The sequence below is a fragment of the Pieris rapae genome, chromosome 1, assembly GCF_905147795.1.
Source record: "Pieris rapae chromosome 1, ilPieRapa1.1, whole genome shotgun sequence".
NCBI classification, from domain to species: domain Eukaryota; kingdom Metazoa; phylum Arthropoda; class Insecta; order Lepidoptera; family Pieridae; genus Pieris; species Pieris rapae.
The window spans coordinates 7,998,834-8,019,544 of record NC_059509.1 but is presented as its reverse complement, the minus strand read 5'-3'; the positions used below and the strand labels follow the sequence as shown (position 1 = coordinate 8,019,544).

Sequence of the window (20,711 nt, the reverse complement as noted above, 5' to 3'; positions counted from 1 at the left end):
CCTTTGAACTAAATCAGACACAACTTTTTTTTAACAATTTTAATAAATTCTACATATGTATTTAAACAAAGTAATGAAACCACAGTTTTGAGAAATTTACAATAGAATAAAATAATCAACAATTTCAATTATTTTAAAATATTTTCGGTGTATGGTATAAATTAATAAGGAATAGAAACAAAAAATTAAATGTCATAAATAAATCAAAAAGTTCTAAAGACAAAACAGCAATTAACTTTCAATTTGATTTTTACTAATAAAGTCATTCACCTCAGCTGCCAGGATTTCGTATCTTTGTTGCCGCAGAAGTGACTCCTGCAGTTTTTCTAATTGTTCTCCACCCTCCATAAAAATTTTAAGACTTGGTATATTTATACCACCCTCTCTGTGCTCTGTTACCCGATCTTGAGGATAGTTGTAGGTTCTTATTTTCTCATTGCGATTGCTTGAGCCAACCTGAAATGACACATCAACCATCGTTCAAATGAATTAAATCATGTAAGCAGTAATAAGTTTACTCATATATACTCATATATATGTATGTTACAACATTTAATCAAATTAATAAAATGTTATATTAGTTAAGTAATTGAAGTAGCTTTGAAATTAAGCAACTATTTTTTTTAACAAATTAGTTTTTCTACTATTAAGCAAATAGCTATAATTTATCAGTAAATTCTTGAAAACCTTCATTTAACATGAGCAAAATACATGTGTTAAATTTACTTAAGAATTCACATGTTTCTGAAATTGTATTAGTTAATAGAATATTAAGAGGTGTACCTGTGCTTTCCTTTCACTGTTAATTCTTGAGGACTGTTCATCAATTTGTTTCTGTAATAACAAGGCTCTTAGTTTTTCCATTGCAATTTCTTTATTTTTAATTTGGGACCTTCCTTCTTGACACTCTACAGTTGTACCAGTAGGAGTATGGATAAGTCTGACTGCACTATCAGTTGTGTTTACATGCTGACCCCCAGCACCACTGGCTCTTTTAGTTTCAACAATGATATCTTTTGCTGGGATACTAAGCTCCATCTCTGTTGCTTGTGGTAAAATAGCAACTGATACTGTGCTAGTATGAATACGTCCACCTTTTTCTGTGACAGGAATTCTTTGAACTCTATGCACTCCTGCTTCCATCTTCATCAATTCAGGGACCCCAAACCCTTTCATTAACATTGATGCTTTACGAATACCACCAATGTCTGACTTTTCAATTGATGCTATATCAACTTCCCACTCTTTAAACTCAGCGTAAGACTGATACATATCAAATAATTCTTTAGCAAATAACATAGATTCTTGACCTCCAGCACCTGCTGTTACTTCAAGCACAATACCACCATTGGTGATGCATGGTGCCAGTAAGATTGATTTTAAATCGTCATCAACTTCTGTCAACTGACTCAAATATATCTGTGCTTCCTCTTTAATCATTTTTTTAATTTCTTCATCATTGTTTTCTTTTTTAGTTAGTTCTTTTAATGATTCTATGCTGTCGTATAATGCTACTCTCTGTTCTAAAACATGAACTATAGGTTTAATTTCGTGTAAGCGTCTCGTCTCTTCCGATGATCTACGAGATTTAATATGCAAGGTATCATATTCAATCATTAGTTGTTTCAAATATTTTTGGACAGCCGTATCTGTTATTTTTAATACATTTTGAGAATAATTTGTATGAATTATAGTGTTCGTTGTTTTCTGAAGTAGGCATCCAAGATAGGTTAATTTTGATCTTAACATTGCAAGTGTATTTTATTTTTTATCTTGCCAAAAATGAAAAACGATTTAAAGATTTAAGCATTACGTTTATATAACTTTCGTACTATTTAGTTATTCTGTAGAAAAAAGAATTAACATTAAAACATAAATATAAATATTGACATTAAAAATTTATTTCAATTATCACTGTCAGTTTCATTACACAACACTAATAGTTAGTAAGAAGATATAGATTATAGGTAGTGGTCACAGACTAGCGAAATATCAATCAAATGACAGCTGACATTGCTATTCAGAAGTTTAAAAAATAACTACTTAGACATTTTCAATGTGTAGACATTGAAATAAACATTGATCCGAGTCGGCTCATCCGACTACAGCTGCGATAAATTTTATTGTATAGGTTTATTGTTAGGACTACCATGATCTGACGCCTAAAAGGGAAAAAGAAATTGACGCTAGTAATGCTGGGGAAATTGGAGTGGAACGTTTTTATACTTTGTTTCCTTATAGCGGCTGATGATGATCTGTCTGATACATGCAAATATAAAAATTTATCCAATGATCAGGGATAATTTTTGAAAATCTTACTGTGGTGAATGTGGGGTTCGAAATTTAGATGAAAACTCAAACTCTGTTCATGAGTTGATTAATTAATTATAGGCTATCAGAACTTACCGTTCCGCATACATAAAAAATCTTTATTGGAAGAGCATAACGCAGTATTTATGATAAACCTTTCGTCCTGCATCATCTATTTTTGAATTAAATTAATATAGTCTTACTTTTAATTGTAACATTAGAGAATAATAATTAGGACACAAAATACATAATACTATGTATTTTACTGTTGATTTTTTTATTTAACGTTATAAAATTGAGTTTTTAAGAAGACTTAATTTCAATTACATGTATTTGAAAATATGAAATCAAATTAAAAACTCTCATATCGTGCAGCTATTAAATTTACGATATCATGACTGACAGCAGTTATAATTCAGAAGCTAACCTTTAACGTAATCTATGACTGTCGATGGAGCAATTGAATTCATCAGTTCGTCAGTTCTTGAGGACTGTTCATCAATTTGTTTCTGTAATAACAAGGCTCTTAGTTTTTCCATTGCAATTTCTTTATTTTTAATTTGGGACCTTCCTTCTTGACACTCTACAGTTGTACCAGTAGGAGTATGGATAAGTCTGACTGCACTATCAGTTGTGTTTACATGCTGACCCCCAGCACCACTGGCTCTTTTAGTTTCAACAATGATATCTTTTGCTGGGATACTAAGCTCCATCTCTGTTGCTTGTGGTAAAATAGCAACTGATACTGTGCTAGTATGAATACGTCCACCTTTTTCTGTGACAGGAATTCTTTGAACTCTATGCACTCCTGCTTCCATCTTCATCAATTCAGGGACCCCAAACCCTTTCATTAACATTGATGCTTTACGAATACCACCAATGTCTGACTTTTCAATTGATGCTATATCAACTTCCCACTCTTTAAACTCAGCGTAAGACTGATACATATCAAATAATTCTTTAGCAAATAACATAGATTCTTGACCTCCAGCACCTGCTGTTACTTCAAGCACAATACCACCATTGGTGATGCATGGTGCCAGTAAGATTGATTTTAAATCGTCATCAACTTCTGTCAACTGACTCAAATATATCTGTGCTTCCTCTTTAATCATTTTTTTAATTTCTTCATCATTGTTTTCTTTTTTAGTTAGTTCTTTTAATGATTCTATGCTGTCGTATAATGCTACTCTCTGTTCTAAAACATGAACTATAGGTTTAATTTCGTGTAAGCGTCTCGTCTCTTCCGATGATCTACGAGATTTAATATGCAAGGTATCATATTCAATCATTAGTTGTTTCAAATATTTTTGGACAGCCGTATCTGTTATTTTTAATACATTTTGAGAATAATTTGTATGAATTATAGTGTTCGTTGTTTTCTGAAGTAGGCATCCAAGATAGGTTAATTTTGATCTTAACATTGCAAGTGTATTTTATTTTTTATCTTGCCAAAAATGAAAAACGATTTAAAGATTTAAGCATTACGTTTATATAACTTTCGTACTATTTAGTTATTCTGTAGAAAAAAGAATTAACATTAAAACATAAATATAAATATTGACATTAAAAATTTATTTCAATTATCACTGTCAGTTTCATTACACAACACTAATAGTTAGTAAGAAGATATAGATTATAGGTAGTGGTCACAGACTAGCGAAATATCAATCAAATGACAGCTGACATTGCTATTCAGAAGTTTAAAAAATAACTACTTAGACATTTTCAATGTGTAGACATTGAAATAAACATTGATCCGAGTCGGCTCATCCGACTACAGCTGCGATAAATTTTATTGTATAGGTTTATTGTTAGGACTACCATGATCTGACGCCTAAAAGGGAAAAAGAAATTGACGCTAGTAATGCTGGGGAAATTGGAGTGGAACGTTTTTATACTTTGTTTCCTTATAGCGGCTGATGATGATCTGTCTGATACATGCAAATATAAAAATTTATCCAATGATCAGGGATAATTTTTGAAAATCTTACTGTGGTGAATGTGGGGTTCGAAATTTAGATGAAAACTCAAACTCTGTTCATGAGTTGATTAATTAATTATAGGCTATCAGAACTTACCGTTCCGCATACATAAAAAATCTTTATTGGAAGAGCATAACGCAGTATTTATGATAAACCTTTCGTCCTGCATCATCTATTTTTGAATTAAATTAATATAGTCTTACTTTTAATTGTAACATTAGAGAATAATAATTAGGACACAAAATACATAATACTATGTATTTTACTGTTGATTTTTTTATTTAACGTTATAAAATTGAGTTTTTAAGAAGACTTAATTTCAATTACATGTATTTGAAAATATGAAATCAAATTAAAAACTCTCATATCGTGCAGCTATTAAATTTACGATATCATGACTGACAGCAGTTATAATTCAGAAGCTAACCTTTAACGTAATCTATGACTGTCGATGGAGCAATTGAATTCATCAGTTCGTCAGAATATGAAATTGGTTCAATAGATATTAACTATAGCTTATTGAGAAAACTATTAACCTAAAAGTATTATGTATTTTTGGCCCCTTATTTACTTATAATAAATAAATCAGTCAAATTTAATTAAGCTAAAAGTATCTCCTCATCTGTAATTTTTTCAACACGCAAACGTAAAAAACAAAAAAAGACGAAAGTAATAGTAGGTAACCTTTAACTAAAAAGTGTAACTTACCGATTTTGTTAACCGATTGGGATAGATGTCTTATTAACACCACCGCTACCATAAATCTCAAACTTATTTCCTGCCTTACAACCAAACTAAACACAATTTAAACAGTGATAGTCGGATACTCATGATGCTATCATATTTAGTAGCATTATATTCATTAAGGTACCTATTACTTTTGTACCCAATAGTTATAGGTATGGCATAAATAAGGAACGATCTTTGCAGCAAGCATAGCGCCATGCGCAGCAAGTTAGTTAAATGTAATAATTTATGAATGTAGCCGCAAAAACTTGGGGGAAACTATATCAGTAATCACATTTATAATTTAACTATTCATAATATTTCTAGGTCTAGAAAAAATTAAAATAGAAATTGTTCGTTACAGTCCAAGAACACGCACGGTGAGCAGCTAGGGTTCAATTATTCACGAATCACGAACGAGGAAGACTAAGGAGGTAAATATTGTTATGTCATGCATAATACTTACAGTAACGCGTCTGTGGTCCTGTCACTTAAGGGCAAATCCAAATTGAGTGGGTCATGGCCCCTTGGGGCCCTGCCTTATTAGGAAATAAAAATTGTTTTCTTTCTGACAAAGAAAACAAAAATGTGTCTGCCTCTGGCAAATATTAATTACAATAGGTACAAGGTAATAATTAATGAAATCAACCTCATCTTCACTACATTTAGAAGTTACCAATTAGAATAAATACATTTACTCAGATTAGATTTGATTCAAAGATATCAGTTTTGATATCGTTTTAATAATATATCACACAGTAAAATATATAGTTCCCCAGCTAGGACGGACATGTGTTTATATCATAATACATAATCAACGACATCCGTATAATAGGGACCTAGGTGATTTACCTGATTGGCACCTGTACTCCTGATCTGTCTAATTAATTGAATGATCTGATTGACTTGAATAAAATAATCAAAAATTATCTATAGAATAATTAACAATAATAATATGTAATACCATTATAATAAAATAAAAAATCTAAATAATTTAAATGAACAAGTAAAAGAAACGCAAACTATAAATGACTTCGGCCCTCCCAATAATTAATCTATAATTTAGACAATTAATACTTACATCTATTGAAATTATGCGGTCATTCGCGTATTTTGTTATTCTATTTGGCGAACCGAAAAGGAAACGATGCGGTAAAAGGCGCACAATGGCGCTGTCCGTTTGTCATTAGCACTAATAACTGCGTATGCGTGTAATATAACGCAAGACGCTATTTGTGGTTCGGGGGGAAATTCTTTGAGTTCCTAATAATTCAATTAATTGGCAAATCGTTGCGGTCGACGTGGTAATCGTTCTAAAAGTCGTTTTGTAACATGAAGTTCAACAGAATATCATTTCTAGGTACAGGCTGTCAAATTTAATTTGTAATTAGTGGCGGCGCCTTCTGCACTCTATGTGCTACCAAATTGTGTTTCAAGTACTTGCGAGTTTAAGTTCCTAAAATGAATCGCATTATTTCGTAGCATAAACTAGAACGATGGAGTTGTAGTACTGAAGCAAAGAACGACAATTTTGTGTGTTGTTACTATTATATCATGGTACGAATTATCCTACAAATGGAATTAATAAAATATTTTCGCTAAGGTAACGTTAAAACCTAAGTTACCCTGATTACTGAACGACACATGCAGACTACAGGCAGACCGAAAATTTAATTATTATATTTATCTTTTCTATTAACTATGAGACTTTTACGATGTTCTTGTCAAGTATTTGTGGGCCAATACCATAATACGATTTCCGTACAATTTGTTATATGTATGGAAATCGCGCTTTTGTTTAGTTCCAAATACTCCATCGGGGCCCTGATCCAGTTATAAGGGATATTATTCTGTTATATTAAGTATTTTACGTAGTTTAGTTGATAAACTACAGAAACGTACTTTACGGTACCGATTAGAAAAATACAAAATTACATATTAATCTTCCTTATACAATATTAAAATACATGTTGAAATTGCTCACAACACGTCATGGACAAAGGAAACTTTTGGAGTAATTTAAATGGCTAGCACGAAATTAACGTGATGGAAGGCAAAGGACGTCTGACGAAAATCTATTTTTAGTTAATAATAGCAAAATTTGCATTTTTCTAACAAATCTTTAAAATACAGCACAAACATAAGCTATGTTCGTTCGTTGTTAATAGTAAATTTATTTTCTTGTAAATTCTCAGCGAATAAAGGATTATTACCTATGTCATATCTATAAGTCTGAACAATCTTATAATGTAGGACGAAACGAATCCTTTACTATGATGTAGTTACCGAGATTTCAGGCCGTACTCTTTTTTTATTCTAAGTAACAATCGCAAACTTTATCGATTATCATTACGGCAGGGCAACACCACTGTTCTGAATTAAGAAATTATAGATGTAATTTGTTTACAGACAAATACCAAACAATACGATAAGAAAATAGCCAAATAAATCAACATTTAAATGAAAAATCTTGGGTTTTCAGCGGTAAGTAAGGGTGAGGCATTAGTTGTGGCCCATTTCCGCCGTGAGTGCACAGTTTGCTTGGGCGGGCCACTTAGCACTCTTAAATAAATACCGCACGTTTGCGCAATATTACTCCTAACAACACTTCACACTTATAGCAGTGAATTTATTGCTTGTACTGAGCTAAGGATTTATGTATGTACTTAGTTTCACTCACTGCTTTTAGAAATAACGTATTGACAATTTGCTTCCGAAAGGTCTTGATCCTTTCCGTCAGCATTTGTTCTGTTTATATATATTTATTTATTTCAGTGTGGATGCAGGCTTGGTTAGTGGACTCAGTTTCCATACTTAGACTCATAATTTGTTCGTTGTACGTAAATTGTTGCCTGTTTGCTTACGGCGTAGAATAATGTACCCAATGGCTAACTCCATGTATTATTAACATTTTAACGTTTATAACATAATAGGGCAACGATTGACAATGACTAGTTTTATATTCTTGACTTCTCTCGCATACAGTGTCTTTGGGCAACACTCACATGCTGTTATAAGTAAATTATTATTAAGTAGGTAAATAGGTACCTAAATAGATATATAAGCGTGAATCATAAACAATATTGCCGAGGCTAGTGCCCTAATTCTAAAGAATAGTTAAATATATGTCGTAGCAATGGTGTTAATAGAAACCTGAATAATATGTTCTTTGAAGTATCATAGGGTTTGTAAATTACAATATTGGCATAATAATTTAGCCTTGTGACTTAATGTAACTAGTAATGATAATAATGATAATGCGCTAGAACCCAAAATGAGTCTTGAGATCTGCATCCGTTTTTTTAATCATTTCTACACAGACAAGTGGCCTATGTCTGACACATATAATCGATTCTTGGATTTGCCGCTGTCTCACAAATCCTTCACCTGTAAGGAAAATTCTAAGAGTCGTGATTCGGACACGAGTATACTGTTAGGAATGAGGGCCTTAAGCCACTAAATCCCACCTGAATCCCACCACCACCCGTCACAACTGCTCTCTGTCGGTAAATGTTTGTTTCAGAGAGCCCAACGTCTTTGTGATGCGGCCCACCTCAAGGAGGAACTACAGCATGTCAAACAGGTGCTACACCGAAACAAGTTGCGCATCCCCCGGCTGCATCACAGAAACAAAAACAAGACACAAACAGTTCCTCGCCAGCCAGCTTACCTGCCATATGTGAAGGGAGTTACAGATATAATTAGCCGGGTCCTAAAACGAGCTTCCATTAATACAATTTTCAAGCCGCACAAGAAGATTCAGCAATTTCTAAGACCAATCAAAAGTAACACCCCATTGCAAGATGCAGGTATATACAAACTGGATTGCGACTGTGGCCTGTCTTACATAAGGCAAACTAAACGCAATAATATGTCCAGCAGACTCAAGGAACACATCGCGGACATAAGACATAGACGACACACAAAATCAACAGTCTGTGAACACACACTAGATAGGCCTAATCACTACATACGCTTTGACCAACCGAAAGTACTTGCGAAAGAAAAAAGATTCTTCCCAAGATTGGTACGCGAAGCCATTGAAATCAAAAAACACGCCAATTTCAATAGAGAGGACGGCCTAAAATTATCAAACACCTGGGATCCAATAATATCCAAATTAAAATCTCAAAATAAACAATCCGCGAAAATGGAGGACACCGTGAGCAATTTCTGCAAAAACCCTACATCTTTTAGTCGATACCAACTCCGGGGAAATAAATACAGATAACACAACATTTCTACAGCTGTAATACTTTTTGACATTTAACACCTTTGTCTTCAGTCACCGTGACCACGCACGCTGTAAAGCACGCGAAACGTCGGTTTAAATTTAAAATTATGTACAAATAATTATAAGTTTAAATACAATAATACATAACAATAATCCGTTAAAAAGTGTTTTTCTTTAAATTTGTAAAATTTATGTTAATAAAAGACAATACTTAAGCCACTAGTCTAACACTGCTTTATAATCTCTGCAGTCTAATTATTAAGAATGTAATCATAAAGATTTTTTGTAAAAATGCTTACAACATATAAATAATCCCGTGGATAACTAAAAAGTCCCCTAACAGTACTCGGATTTGTCGTTCCAACTCTCAACTTATTTATGGCTTACCAAAACATTTACCCTATTATTATTATGTTGTTACGGCTGTATTAAAATACTATAAAATTTATGATGCTTGCAAATAATGTGCTGATTTATTTTGAACTTTAGCTGGCGAGAATAAAGTTTATTTTCGTTTTCTTTGTAGGTATGAAGAAGGATGACAAACAGGCACGGCCTCCCCGATTATGAGAGGCGAAAAGTCGCAGTTACGCCAAGTCAGCATATTGTGCTCTTCCGTTAGGGGACAGTAATAGAAGGGGTTACCACAAAGCGACGTGCCAAATTGATTCTGATTAAATTTTTTATTGTAATCGTCCATGTGAAAACGTTTTTGTCGCTTCTAATTTAATTTGTCACAATGTCATTCAATTTAGTTTAATTTATTATATGTTTCATTTTTCATGAAGAAACATAATGGTCGGATTTAAATGTGTGTAAATATACAATATAATATAATTTTTATATTAATCAATTGCTACTTTTTATTTTAACGATGTGAAATAACATTTTAAGGTTCAAACGATATAGTTTCGAAAAACTATACGTTTTATGAAATAAAGTACGATAGTGTCTCTACTGTACGACAGATGGCGTAAGTTGTATACAGTAGAAACTCGAAGCCAAATTCCTACAGAATTTCATGTAAATAATTAATTAAGAACACTCATATAAATATTGAGTTAACATTTCTTTCATTCAAACTAGTATGTTTACATAGGAAAACAAATCAGCTTTGAAAAGGAAAACAACTATTTATAAATTGAAAAAAAATCGTGTAGTTTATTATCTTAACAAATAAATACAATAGTCCTCCTTCTGTCAAATTGCATTTATCACTGAGTATTTTATAAATCAGGTCGCAAACGGGCTGGAAGTTCACCTGATATTAAGTGATATCGCCGCCCATGGACACAGGCAGAGTGCTCGCGAGTGGGTTGCTGGCTTTGAAGAATTTGCAAGCTTTTAGTTATTACTGGATTAAACTAATTTAGTTTTTTTATAAGGTTCGTTTTTCAATGAAAAATATTTACTGATATTGTTACGTAATACATATATTTGTATTTATAGACTCTGGAGTAAAATAAATAAATAAAAAAAATGTAAAGAATAATGTTTATTGAAGACAGACTAGACAAATTGATAATAGACTCCCGATTGATACACTCAGAAGGTCCCTAAATTTAAACTCATTTCTTATTTGCTAGAAATGATTTTAATGCAACATTCCTTATGATCCATAAATAAATCGACATAAAACAAATATAAGTCTAAGCTTTTTACACAAAAACTAATGACCATTTTCAAAGGCTTCGACTAATGAAACAAATCAAATCTCATTAATCACGTCAAACCTTAAGCTAATCCACAAGAAGCCCATTAGGTCCTCGATGTGAGGTTCAAATATCTAAAACTTCTTTAATGCGGCAACATTATTAATCCGTTTTTCATTAAAAGCACGTCGACGGCAGGCCATTATAACAACATTTAATAAGGGAAAAATTATTTTTGTAACCCGAGAACAACCTTATATGCCGTCTCATTTTTACTTATATTCCTGTCTCGCTCTGGTTGCGCCGATGCGTCTGCGGAGATCATTGTCTTAGGGAGTTGTTAAAAAAGCTGATGGATGTGTTTTTCGTCTATTAAGTTTTGTTATTTCTCTTTTCTAAACTGGTGGTTCATTTAAGGATTCTTGATAATTTAATTACTTTTGCGTATTGAAACGTTTAGCTAACAAAGAGACATTCCTTATTTTTAGGTTATTATTAAACCACTTATTTGAATGCGTACGTGAACGATTGTCACTGAATTACCGCCGTAGCCGCGGCGTAGCAAATAGACGAGCTTGGCTACGCGCTACGAACGCCGTGGAGCTTTAAAATATTTAAACTTTATAAAGCTTTAAACTTGTAAACCTCAGATATACACAGCATATAATTTATGACGCTATTTAACTGAAATATATAAATCACTTAAAGTAGAGCCTTCTTTAAGTTAAGCGAATGCGGGCGGCGTATAATTTTTGAAAGATTATTCTTAAGAACAATTGATATACGTCTCGCCGTTGGCAATTTATAAACAGGGTTAACTTCATGGTGCATTGTTGTGCCGATAGAATTATACAGTCGGAAGTTTAACTGTGCCTCAAATAGAAAATGTTTCACACTGCGGGAAACCTACTGTTCGCTACTGTTGGTGTCCAAGATAATTGAGAATTCACCTTCTCCAAAAATTAGATATGAAAGTGATCTAAATATTTACTTATACGCTAATTAGTTAAATATATACAGTATGTCTAAACAAATTAATATATTAACTGTACTGGTATAAATAAAGAAGAACTGATAAAACTAGAAAACATCCCCAGAAGATTTGCAAATTTAAAAAACAAATTGCGATTAGTTAATTCTCTCTTTGCCGTAGTCTATTTCTAAAGTATTTCATTAGGTCTATAAATATTTTACGAATCAAGCTTCAAAGTATACATATATTTCATAGCTTATAACGTTTTTAAACATTCATTTAAGCACAACTCAACTTCCAAGCAGTTATTATAAACTTAAATCAATATCATTTATCACGTCTAAGTATAAGCGACAGCATTCAAGGATCTTCAATCTAACTACGTATGTAGGTACGTGTTATTTAACACGTCCGAGTGTGATTTTTCACGTTTTCTCCGAGATGCTAACGTGACCCGAAGCGGGATCCATTTATGATGTGAGCACCGAAATGGCCGACAAATGGCGGCCAAATGAGAGGCTTCGTCAGCCGGTGCAGGCCGACCTTCCAATAAGTTGATCGCAACGACACGGGCGCATCTTATTGTTTGCAGTACATTACTGTTTTTTCAAATAAAAATCCTGTGTATTTCGTTATTAGTCTTTGAAATATTAATGAGCCTTTTTTGAATTACGTAATAGTAAATTTGTTTGCGTACATAACACGTTTAACTATTTGCTGCATGCTGCATTAGAATGAAGTATTAGAGCAGTAATGTAGAGGTGCCAATAGTTTAGTTCGCTCGCGTCATTAAGGGCAGCCCAAGGCACATTTGATTATAGGTTGAGAGAAGGGTAATCGCGCTCGGCGGACGGACACCTCGAGATCAAACACGAGGCGCGCCGCCAGATATTTTTGTTTCTATTAAACAACACCCGACGTAATAATGTTTAACAATCGTGCAGCGATAATTTGGACAGCGAAATCTATGGAGATAATTATTCTTGTTATCCTAATGCAATATAATTTTAATAGATGAAGTCCTTAGAAATTATATAACAGAATTACGGCGTATTTAATTGAATATTATTTATTGTTAATTATCTTATTCAAGACTGCGAAGTAGTTTTTATATAGAAACAACGCAAATTGTGACCGACATTTTTTATCTATTCAACAAAGCTCCATTTCTAGAAACTAATTAGAAAGAAGCAATGCGCAGCGCAGCAATGTGCAATGTAAAAAGCATGTGCACCTAACCTACGTCATGACGCAAACCTGCGTAAAGCCATAAGTGATTAACAATACCACTCTATTGCACTTCTGTCCTCGTTGTACAGATAAGTGGTCGTCTCGAAGGATCTGGGATTGTTATTAAATATTTGTGTTGTAGTGGTTATTAGCGGCGCAGCTCACCGGCTAATTTATCGAGTTAGTTTCACAGACAACTAGCGTCTAATTACTCATTGTAGTAAACAATGTATTTGCTAATCGAACGTAAAAACTGCCGATCACGATGACTCTTATCTTGGTTCCAACAGCACCGCACTATGTTTGAAAGTAGTTTTTTTATAAATACATCTTTCTTTGATATTATTATAAGCAATGTAAATTATAGAATGATGTCAGCAAGGGTTCAGCGTGCGATATTCTTAGTTGAGGTTGTAGGTTCGAACCCAGGCCGTGCAGGGATTTTTGGTCTACATGCGAATTTAATACTCGTTCTTAGGCATCGCGGCATGAAGATCGCATTCGGCATCCGCAAGCGGCTATTAAATAAAATTATTATTATTAATATTCTTAACCTAATTTGGGTTACTTAGGTACTACGTCTTATTTATGTGTATATATAATAATTCCTTCTTAAAAACTAACATTTAAGTTTCTTAACATAGCAATTAAATCTTTTTAATATTTTAAAAATGTTACATAGGTGGTACAAATATTTTAGGAAGGCTAAGGTGCCCACCATGGCACACCCAAGGGAAAGACTGGTAAAAGGACTTGATTGAGTAAGCAACTGAAACTTCACATAGACTTCTCGATCTATCTAAAATTCATATTATAATTAAAACAAATCATATTAGCACTATATTGCATATTATTAGTGCTATGGGGCTCTCGCGAATACCATTGTGTTCCCAATAAAAGCTCATTGTCTAATAAGAATACTTTTCTCGCGCGGGCGCACAATAGGTCGGCGGCTCAAAGTGAAGATACTTATCTACCACATTAATGCTATAGCTCCTCCCCTCACGAAATACTAGATCCGCTTGCATCGTTGTTTTATTTATACGCCGCATTAATATGTTTCAATTGTTGGCACTTTAAAGCATTGTTATCGGTAACTGGTATGAGATATTGCGAAAAAGTCAATAATTACTGGAATTAAGTATTTTAATATACATATTTATTATTTATAATTATATAATTGCTGTGTATAATTAAGTACATATATTTACTTTCCTAATAGCACTGTTGGCCCAGTGGGTTCAGCATGTAGCACTCATCCCCGCATCAATCTCATTGTAGGTTCGATCACCGGCTATGCCAATGGACTATTTTATGTGCGCATTTAACATTCACTCGAACGTTTAAGTGGACGGCGTGTGTCAGGCAGAGGAGGCTGATCACCTACTTGCCTGATAGATTGACAAATGATCATGATCATCAGATATCTGAAGCCCAGACCTGAAAAGATTCTAGCGACAGTGATTTGTTTATTAGTTTGATTTTTTTTTAATTTTTAATTGCTTCTTTATTTTATTATATTTTATTTTTTTAAATAGGTACGTTTCTTTTCGTGTAAATTATATCTGTAAATTTCACTAACGCATCATCGATTTGCATAACCTGTATTAGTGTCTAATTCTATTCAATTCACACCAATTGTGGCATGCCTATAAAACCCATTCAAGGATTTCCAAAAATGGTTTTAAAGTATAATTGGTTGTTTACAAACCTTAATAATCAGCCGACGACACCGTTCTCAGAGTTAGCATCAATAAATTTGTAAACGATACCACATAACTTCTGTACGAACAAATGAACGTAAATTAAGAAACACGTTACCAATACATTGCTCATTCTCGAGTTCTTTTCCTTTAGACTTCTAAAAAAGCACGCAATGGATTAGTAACGGGCGTTGTAAAAATCTCGGCAAGTTTTTACGACCGTTATAAGAACACCTGTGCATGGATTTTATGAGTTTATGGTTTAGCACCTTCGAGCTAGATACAGCTGTAATTGCTTCATGAAAGAAATAATACAGAGTTTTTACTCTTTATACATAAAATGTGTGGATAATTAAATTAAAATTAATAAAAGGAAAGACGCAACAGTTTCCGTCACTCAATTCGAGTACACTTGACTTACAAAGTCATCCTTTACAAACTAAACGCCAACCACTTGTAAAAAGTTTGAAGGCAAATAACGCCAGTATTCACGAGTAGTACACAATGGCAACAATCGGTAAAGCCGACATAATCTTTTCGTCATTAATAACAGTTTGCAGGTTTGGTGTTAACATGACAAATGTGAGTCGAACACAAAGCGCGCCGCGCCGCGGGGCTTCTCGCCATCATACCTCACAGATCGAATTAGATATAATTAAAATTAATATGTATCGGTTTTTGTATTCTAATCTCTGGAAGGATTATAAAAAAAATGTAATTGAAACGTGGTGCAGATTATGAAATACATAAAGAATTTATTAAAAAACAGTGTGACCAAGTTTGTAATGCTTGAAGCCTAGAAAACAAAAATTATAATAAAACAGAGATAATTTCTAACTATATCTTTATACTAATAATAGTAAAATAATTGTTATTTTTATAACTGGATTTTATACAGCCCATCGAATTATACGGCATCTCGGCGTATCTTATATTGTAAAATATTGTAAAACTAACTACAACTGTAATTAAAAAATTACTAAACTGTGTTTAAAGAGTCACAAAAATATATAGTATTGACAATATTGTAAACCAACACAGAAATAATATTAAAAATTGTTAAATTGAAAATTATAACAAACTGGACCCTCTTTCTGTGTACCTTTAATACTTACAGCATTTTCTCGTTGTATTGTGATACTTATACAAATGAACTAGCTCTGGGGTCACCGATACTGTCTGCTAGGCGCCAACTTTAATCTGTTATTAGCGACTGTGCACTTGAACCCCCACGGCCTAAGTGTGTCTACTGCAAAGGAAACATAACCAGTGTTGCAGGAAAGACTTATATTTGAGTTGTTTAGTTTTTCCGCCTGCTCTGCGGCCGCGCTAGCTTTTGTGTTTGTCCGAGAGAGGTGAGACAGGGCTCTAATATCAATGTAATATAGAAACTTACACTATTAACTACACAGGGTAAGCAGTCTTTAAAATCTTTAAGATCTGTAATAATCATTAAATGGTGTATGAAATTAACTGACTGTCGCGAATAAAAACTAAGCGGGAAGACATGCCTGTTCGAAATAAGCAATAAAACTAGTACGACGCATAAATATTAACATACGAATGAGGTTTGCAACAACTACTATTGTATAAAACAAAAGATCAAAGAAAACATATTTCCAAAGCAAGCACAAATAAAATTAACAGAACTATATCTGCCTAGTTTTTCTATTGGCAGGTATAATTCAGGCATAACCTAGTGTTCAGTTTTATAATTCCATGTGATTTAGGAACGGACAGCCTTTAATATACAAATACTCGTTGCATGTACCCTCTGCAATTACTGCAAGTAGAAAATTAAATTAACACACACGCGTGTGCAGGGGTGACGGCCACTTATTGTTGGGACCCTTTAATATCTGTACGTTCATATTCTGCCAGGTCTAGCTATTTTGGTTATTGGGCAGCCATTTTGCATGAGCCACTAATTACAGGCCTGTAGTCATTTCATCGATGCCTGATGCCTCTCTAGTTATTACTCGGTTGTATTTTTCGAATTATCACTTCCAATGCTTCCGCTGTAATCTATTGTTATAGATGATTATTAGTTCTTGCCTCGTGTTATGAACGAATACTATATACTTTTGCCTGAAGCTGACCTTCTACATTCAACCCTGTAATTATTTGTCAGATGTTCAGTAATACTACATTATACCTATGCACTAAAGTTCATTGCTGTATGGTAAAGCAAGAAAAATGTACTTTTTGTACTTGTTTTTTAATATACGCCACAACATAAGAAACAACTTATCTTTGTTTTCTATTAAGAATCTATTGGAACCATCAATAAAATTTTAACCGGCACACTTGATAGACATTTAATGCCGTAGTTGATTGGAACCAATTGGATGATGTTATTTATGACCTGAAGTATGAGAGTTACCTTGAACTTACGAATCCTTGGAATACATGTAACTAATTCCCTATCGATGGATCCTGATTGCCTAATCCGGGAATATCCATAGAGATCGGTAACATTCTATGTGGATATGGAACTAATTGTGGATCTTTTAAATCAAATCTCTGCAGCGTTTACCATATTACTACGGTTCGATATGCTATGGTTTTGACTGTGTATTAACTTTTTAATGCATTTCAGTTTATAATTATCAGTGTTTATTGGGTGATTATAAATTTAAATGGGTGCGTTAACCTCTATAAAAGAGTTATTATAATATCCTTCAGACACAACGAAGCGGATTTATAAAAATGTTGGTGACTAGATAAACAATCGAAGTGCTTTATATTAGCTGTGTTAAAAGTCAAATCCTAAGGAAAAATGTAGAAATCATGTAGGTTTAGTTTAGTTGTTTATCATATTAGTCTTAATATAAGACGTAAAAGTAATAAATTAGATAGAAAAGAAACAGCTTGACTTTAGAGTTGATTGTTTAATAGTGCCCTATTTTAGAAAATAGGTAAAAACATTCATTTTAGTCCGTACATTCAAATAATCAATTGAAAATTCCATACATGAAATGTGTAATTAAATGTAATGAAATTATATTAATTCGTGAATGATTAATCAAATTATTCTTGAATGTTATGCATAATAATATCATTAGAGTCGTTTATGTAGTACCGCCCATTTATCGAGCATTTGTTCGTTCCCTCACATCCGGTCTATTTTATTCCGGGACACCCGGCTATAGCAATAGACACATTATACACCCTATATGTAATGATTAATTTGTCCTTAATCGAAAGAGGGAAACATTCAATCATAACGTAGTTACAATTATTTATATGTAACTACGTTAGGTAATAATCCTAATATGACTACTTATAATAATGGTAATAATACTAATACCACTACTAATAATAATGATAATAATAGTACGTTACTAATAGATATTAAAGCTTAAACATATAATATCTATTCCATCACTTAGTACAAAATAAAATTATCAGATTTTTTTATGACGAGGAAAACGGAAGATCACTTAATGTTAAGTGCTCATAGACACTTACACTTCTAGCCGGCTGAGGAGTGTGTTGGTGGCTTTTTTCTTCTTCTTCTTCTTCAAGTGCCACTCCATTACTGGAGGTTGGCCGTCAGTTCTCTGAACCGCGTCTTATCCTGCGCCAGATGCAGCAACCCCTCCGCACTCGCAATACCTGTCCACTCCCTGACGTTTTTTTTTTCTTCTGGAGAAGTCATTAATGGAAGCTGGCTGGCTGTTTTGTGAAGTGTGCCTAAGCCTGAGAACACTATTAATTCATAAACTTATATATTCATATTTTTATATAATAATCATCCTTGGTCTAGGAGTTAGGACTCATATCGGATCCGTTACTTGGCATATGGCATGCCGGAACCTCCATCTTATAAATACAAAAAATTACAAGGAAATATAAAGAACAAATAAGAAAACACCTACTGGGGTGAAGTACAAGAAGCGCATATATCTCATTAACAAAAAACATAAAATTACATATAACATTAGAAATATACTAACTAAAACTAAAATAATTCTAAAAAATAATGATATTATTAATAAAAATGTAAAAGATAATATTAGGGTTCATAAGTCAGTTAAGAAACTAGTTACTTGGCAGAAGAGTAACATAGGTACCTAATTGTAAGAGCGACTTAAAATTCGCATACAGAAAAGTTAATTGGCTAAAGCCGTAGTTACACATCGACTTTATTTAAGGAACACGTATTTTTGTTGCCTTTCTATATCTCTGTTTAGTTATAATTATATAATAATTCAGTAAGAACGTAGTAACGACATAAAAAAGTCCATAAAACGCGCTTAACAACAGTAAAGAAACGTAATCGGAATCGCTTGCGTCTATACTCTATAGCGTAATTTTAGACGCAAGCGATTCGGTATTAATCTAAAACTATTTATATTTGCAGTTTAAAATAAGGCGCATCTTGTGTTAGCAATCGAAAGATTTACGTGAATATCTAATATAAATAATATTTTTTAAATTTAAGATAGACGGATATATTGCGTGTTTAATTTTTTTAAACCTTAATCTTAAACGATTCATAAGTACTTTATATTTACTTTGACACTCAAATAAGCTAGACCTTCTGAATTCAATTTAAAAATAATTTGCATTGCATTTCTATCATAACTGTAGTATTCCAAGCACGCGTTTAAACTAGGAGAGCCGGAGATGAAATCGATTCGAAAAGCTCAGCAGTCACAATACTCGTGCCGAGCTCTATTAATTTATAGAACGTTTTTGTTTAAACCCGAGACGAATCGTAAATTTGAATACTGGTACATTATATATTTACGGTTTTTATAGGCTCTTCTCATGCGACGGGAGTATGGAATGTGTTTTATATTTTACGGATCGTATCTCGAATTCTTCGTGATTCTACACTCGATTACTTTGATGCGTAAAGCACTAATCCGTTAAAGCGTTTAATCGAATTTCTCTTAGATGCTTTCTTAAAAAAAGTGTAAGCAATTAGTAACGAAACATTAGTTGCATCACATAGGGCGAATCGTTCCACCGTTCTAAAATTGCGAATCTTTGTTCCCAACAAAAGCTTTTTCCAAAACGCTGGGCTTCACGGTTTGTTACAAAAACATAAAATTAAATGAAATAATGTTTGTTGTGACAGCGCGTCCCGCATGACAAAATACGAACATTTATTTGTAACAACAATGTAGTAAATATCTGTTTAATAACCGTGCGGTCGCCATGGCCTTAAACGTGGATTATGGTCGGGTTAACTTCTGTTACAGTTTTCACAATGACAAATGACATTCGGCTAATAGCTATACAATATGTATTGCAATTTACAAACAATAGCGGTTTTGTTTCCGCAAATCCTACAAATTAGAAAGTTCATTCATTCAAAGCCAACGAATTCTACTTTAAAATAAAATTAGATTTATATTGATGAAAAATAATGTAACTTCTGAAGTTAAAACGTATGATTAAATCTATTTACCTACTTAAAAAAAACATACATTAGCACCCTAGTTAAGCTTACAAAGGGAATGTGTGTACTGTTTTCTTTAGTTTTTATTATTATGTATAAACTGTAAATAATTAAAACAACGAATTATAAAAATCTCATACTTGACGCTGGCTAATGCACAAACCGTGCTAAAGCCAAAAAAAGCTTACAAAAAACTAAACATGTTTTATCTATAACAATAATTATTTGTCAAATAAACAATTTAAGCGTTGGTCAAACATGAGGGACTCCAACCCGCATGATAGACCGCACATCCCCGCTGGAATTTGTCGTGAAATAAAAATGTATTGAAATGAAATTTATTTTGCCCGAGGCAGTATAACGATCTAATAAATCGGGAGGATGCGGCCGTAAGTCTGGGTTCACCGCAGACCTCGTATTTCACGTGTGCAATGTACCGCGAAATCAATAGAGCTGTACCGCTTTCATATATAACATTATATACA

At 33.1% G+C, this 20,711-nt stretch overlaps 2 protein-coding genes across 2 annotated transcripts; both read right to left on the bottom strand.

The window, feature by feature from the left end:
• Positions 1–52: 52 nt before the first annotated feature.
• LOC111003904 (peptide chain release factor 1-like, mitochondrial) lies at positions 53–1,901 on the bottom strand. Its single transcript, XM_022274659.2, has 2 exons — positions 784–1,901; positions 53–456 (listed from the first exon to the last, which is right to left on the bottom strand). Exons 1-2 carry the CDS (start codon positions 1,747–1,749, stop codon positions 232–234), a joined length of 1,191 nt encoding a protein of 396 aa, XP_022130351.2. The 5' UTR covers positions 1,750–1,901; the 3' UTR covers positions 53–231.
• Positions 1,902–2,732: 831 nt separating this feature from the next.
• LOC123689641 (peptide chain release factor 1-like, mitochondrial) lies at positions 2,733–3,891 on the bottom strand. Its single transcript, XM_045630809.1, has one exon. The coding sequence runs from the start codon at positions 3,732–3,734 to the stop codon at positions 2,733–2,735; it is 1,002 nt and encodes a 333-aa protein (XP_045486765.1). The 5' UTR covers positions 3,735–3,891.
• Between the last annotated feature and the right edge of the window lie 16,820 nt (positions 3,892–20,711).

Excerpts from the sequence above, each read along its gene's own strand:
- LOC111003904 (XM_022274659.2), bottom strand. The coding sequence starts at position 1,749 with ATGTTAAGATCAAAATTAACCTATCTTGGATGCCTACTTCAGAAAACA. Across the intron at positions 457-783 it reads ACAGTGAAAGGAAAGCACAG|GTTGGCTCAAGCAATCGCAA; the intron begins GTACACCTCTTA and ends GTGTCATTTCAG.
- LOC123689641 (XM_045630809.1), bottom strand. The coding sequence starts at position 3,734 with ATGTTAAGATCAAAATTAACCTATCTTGGATGCCTACTTCAGAAAACA.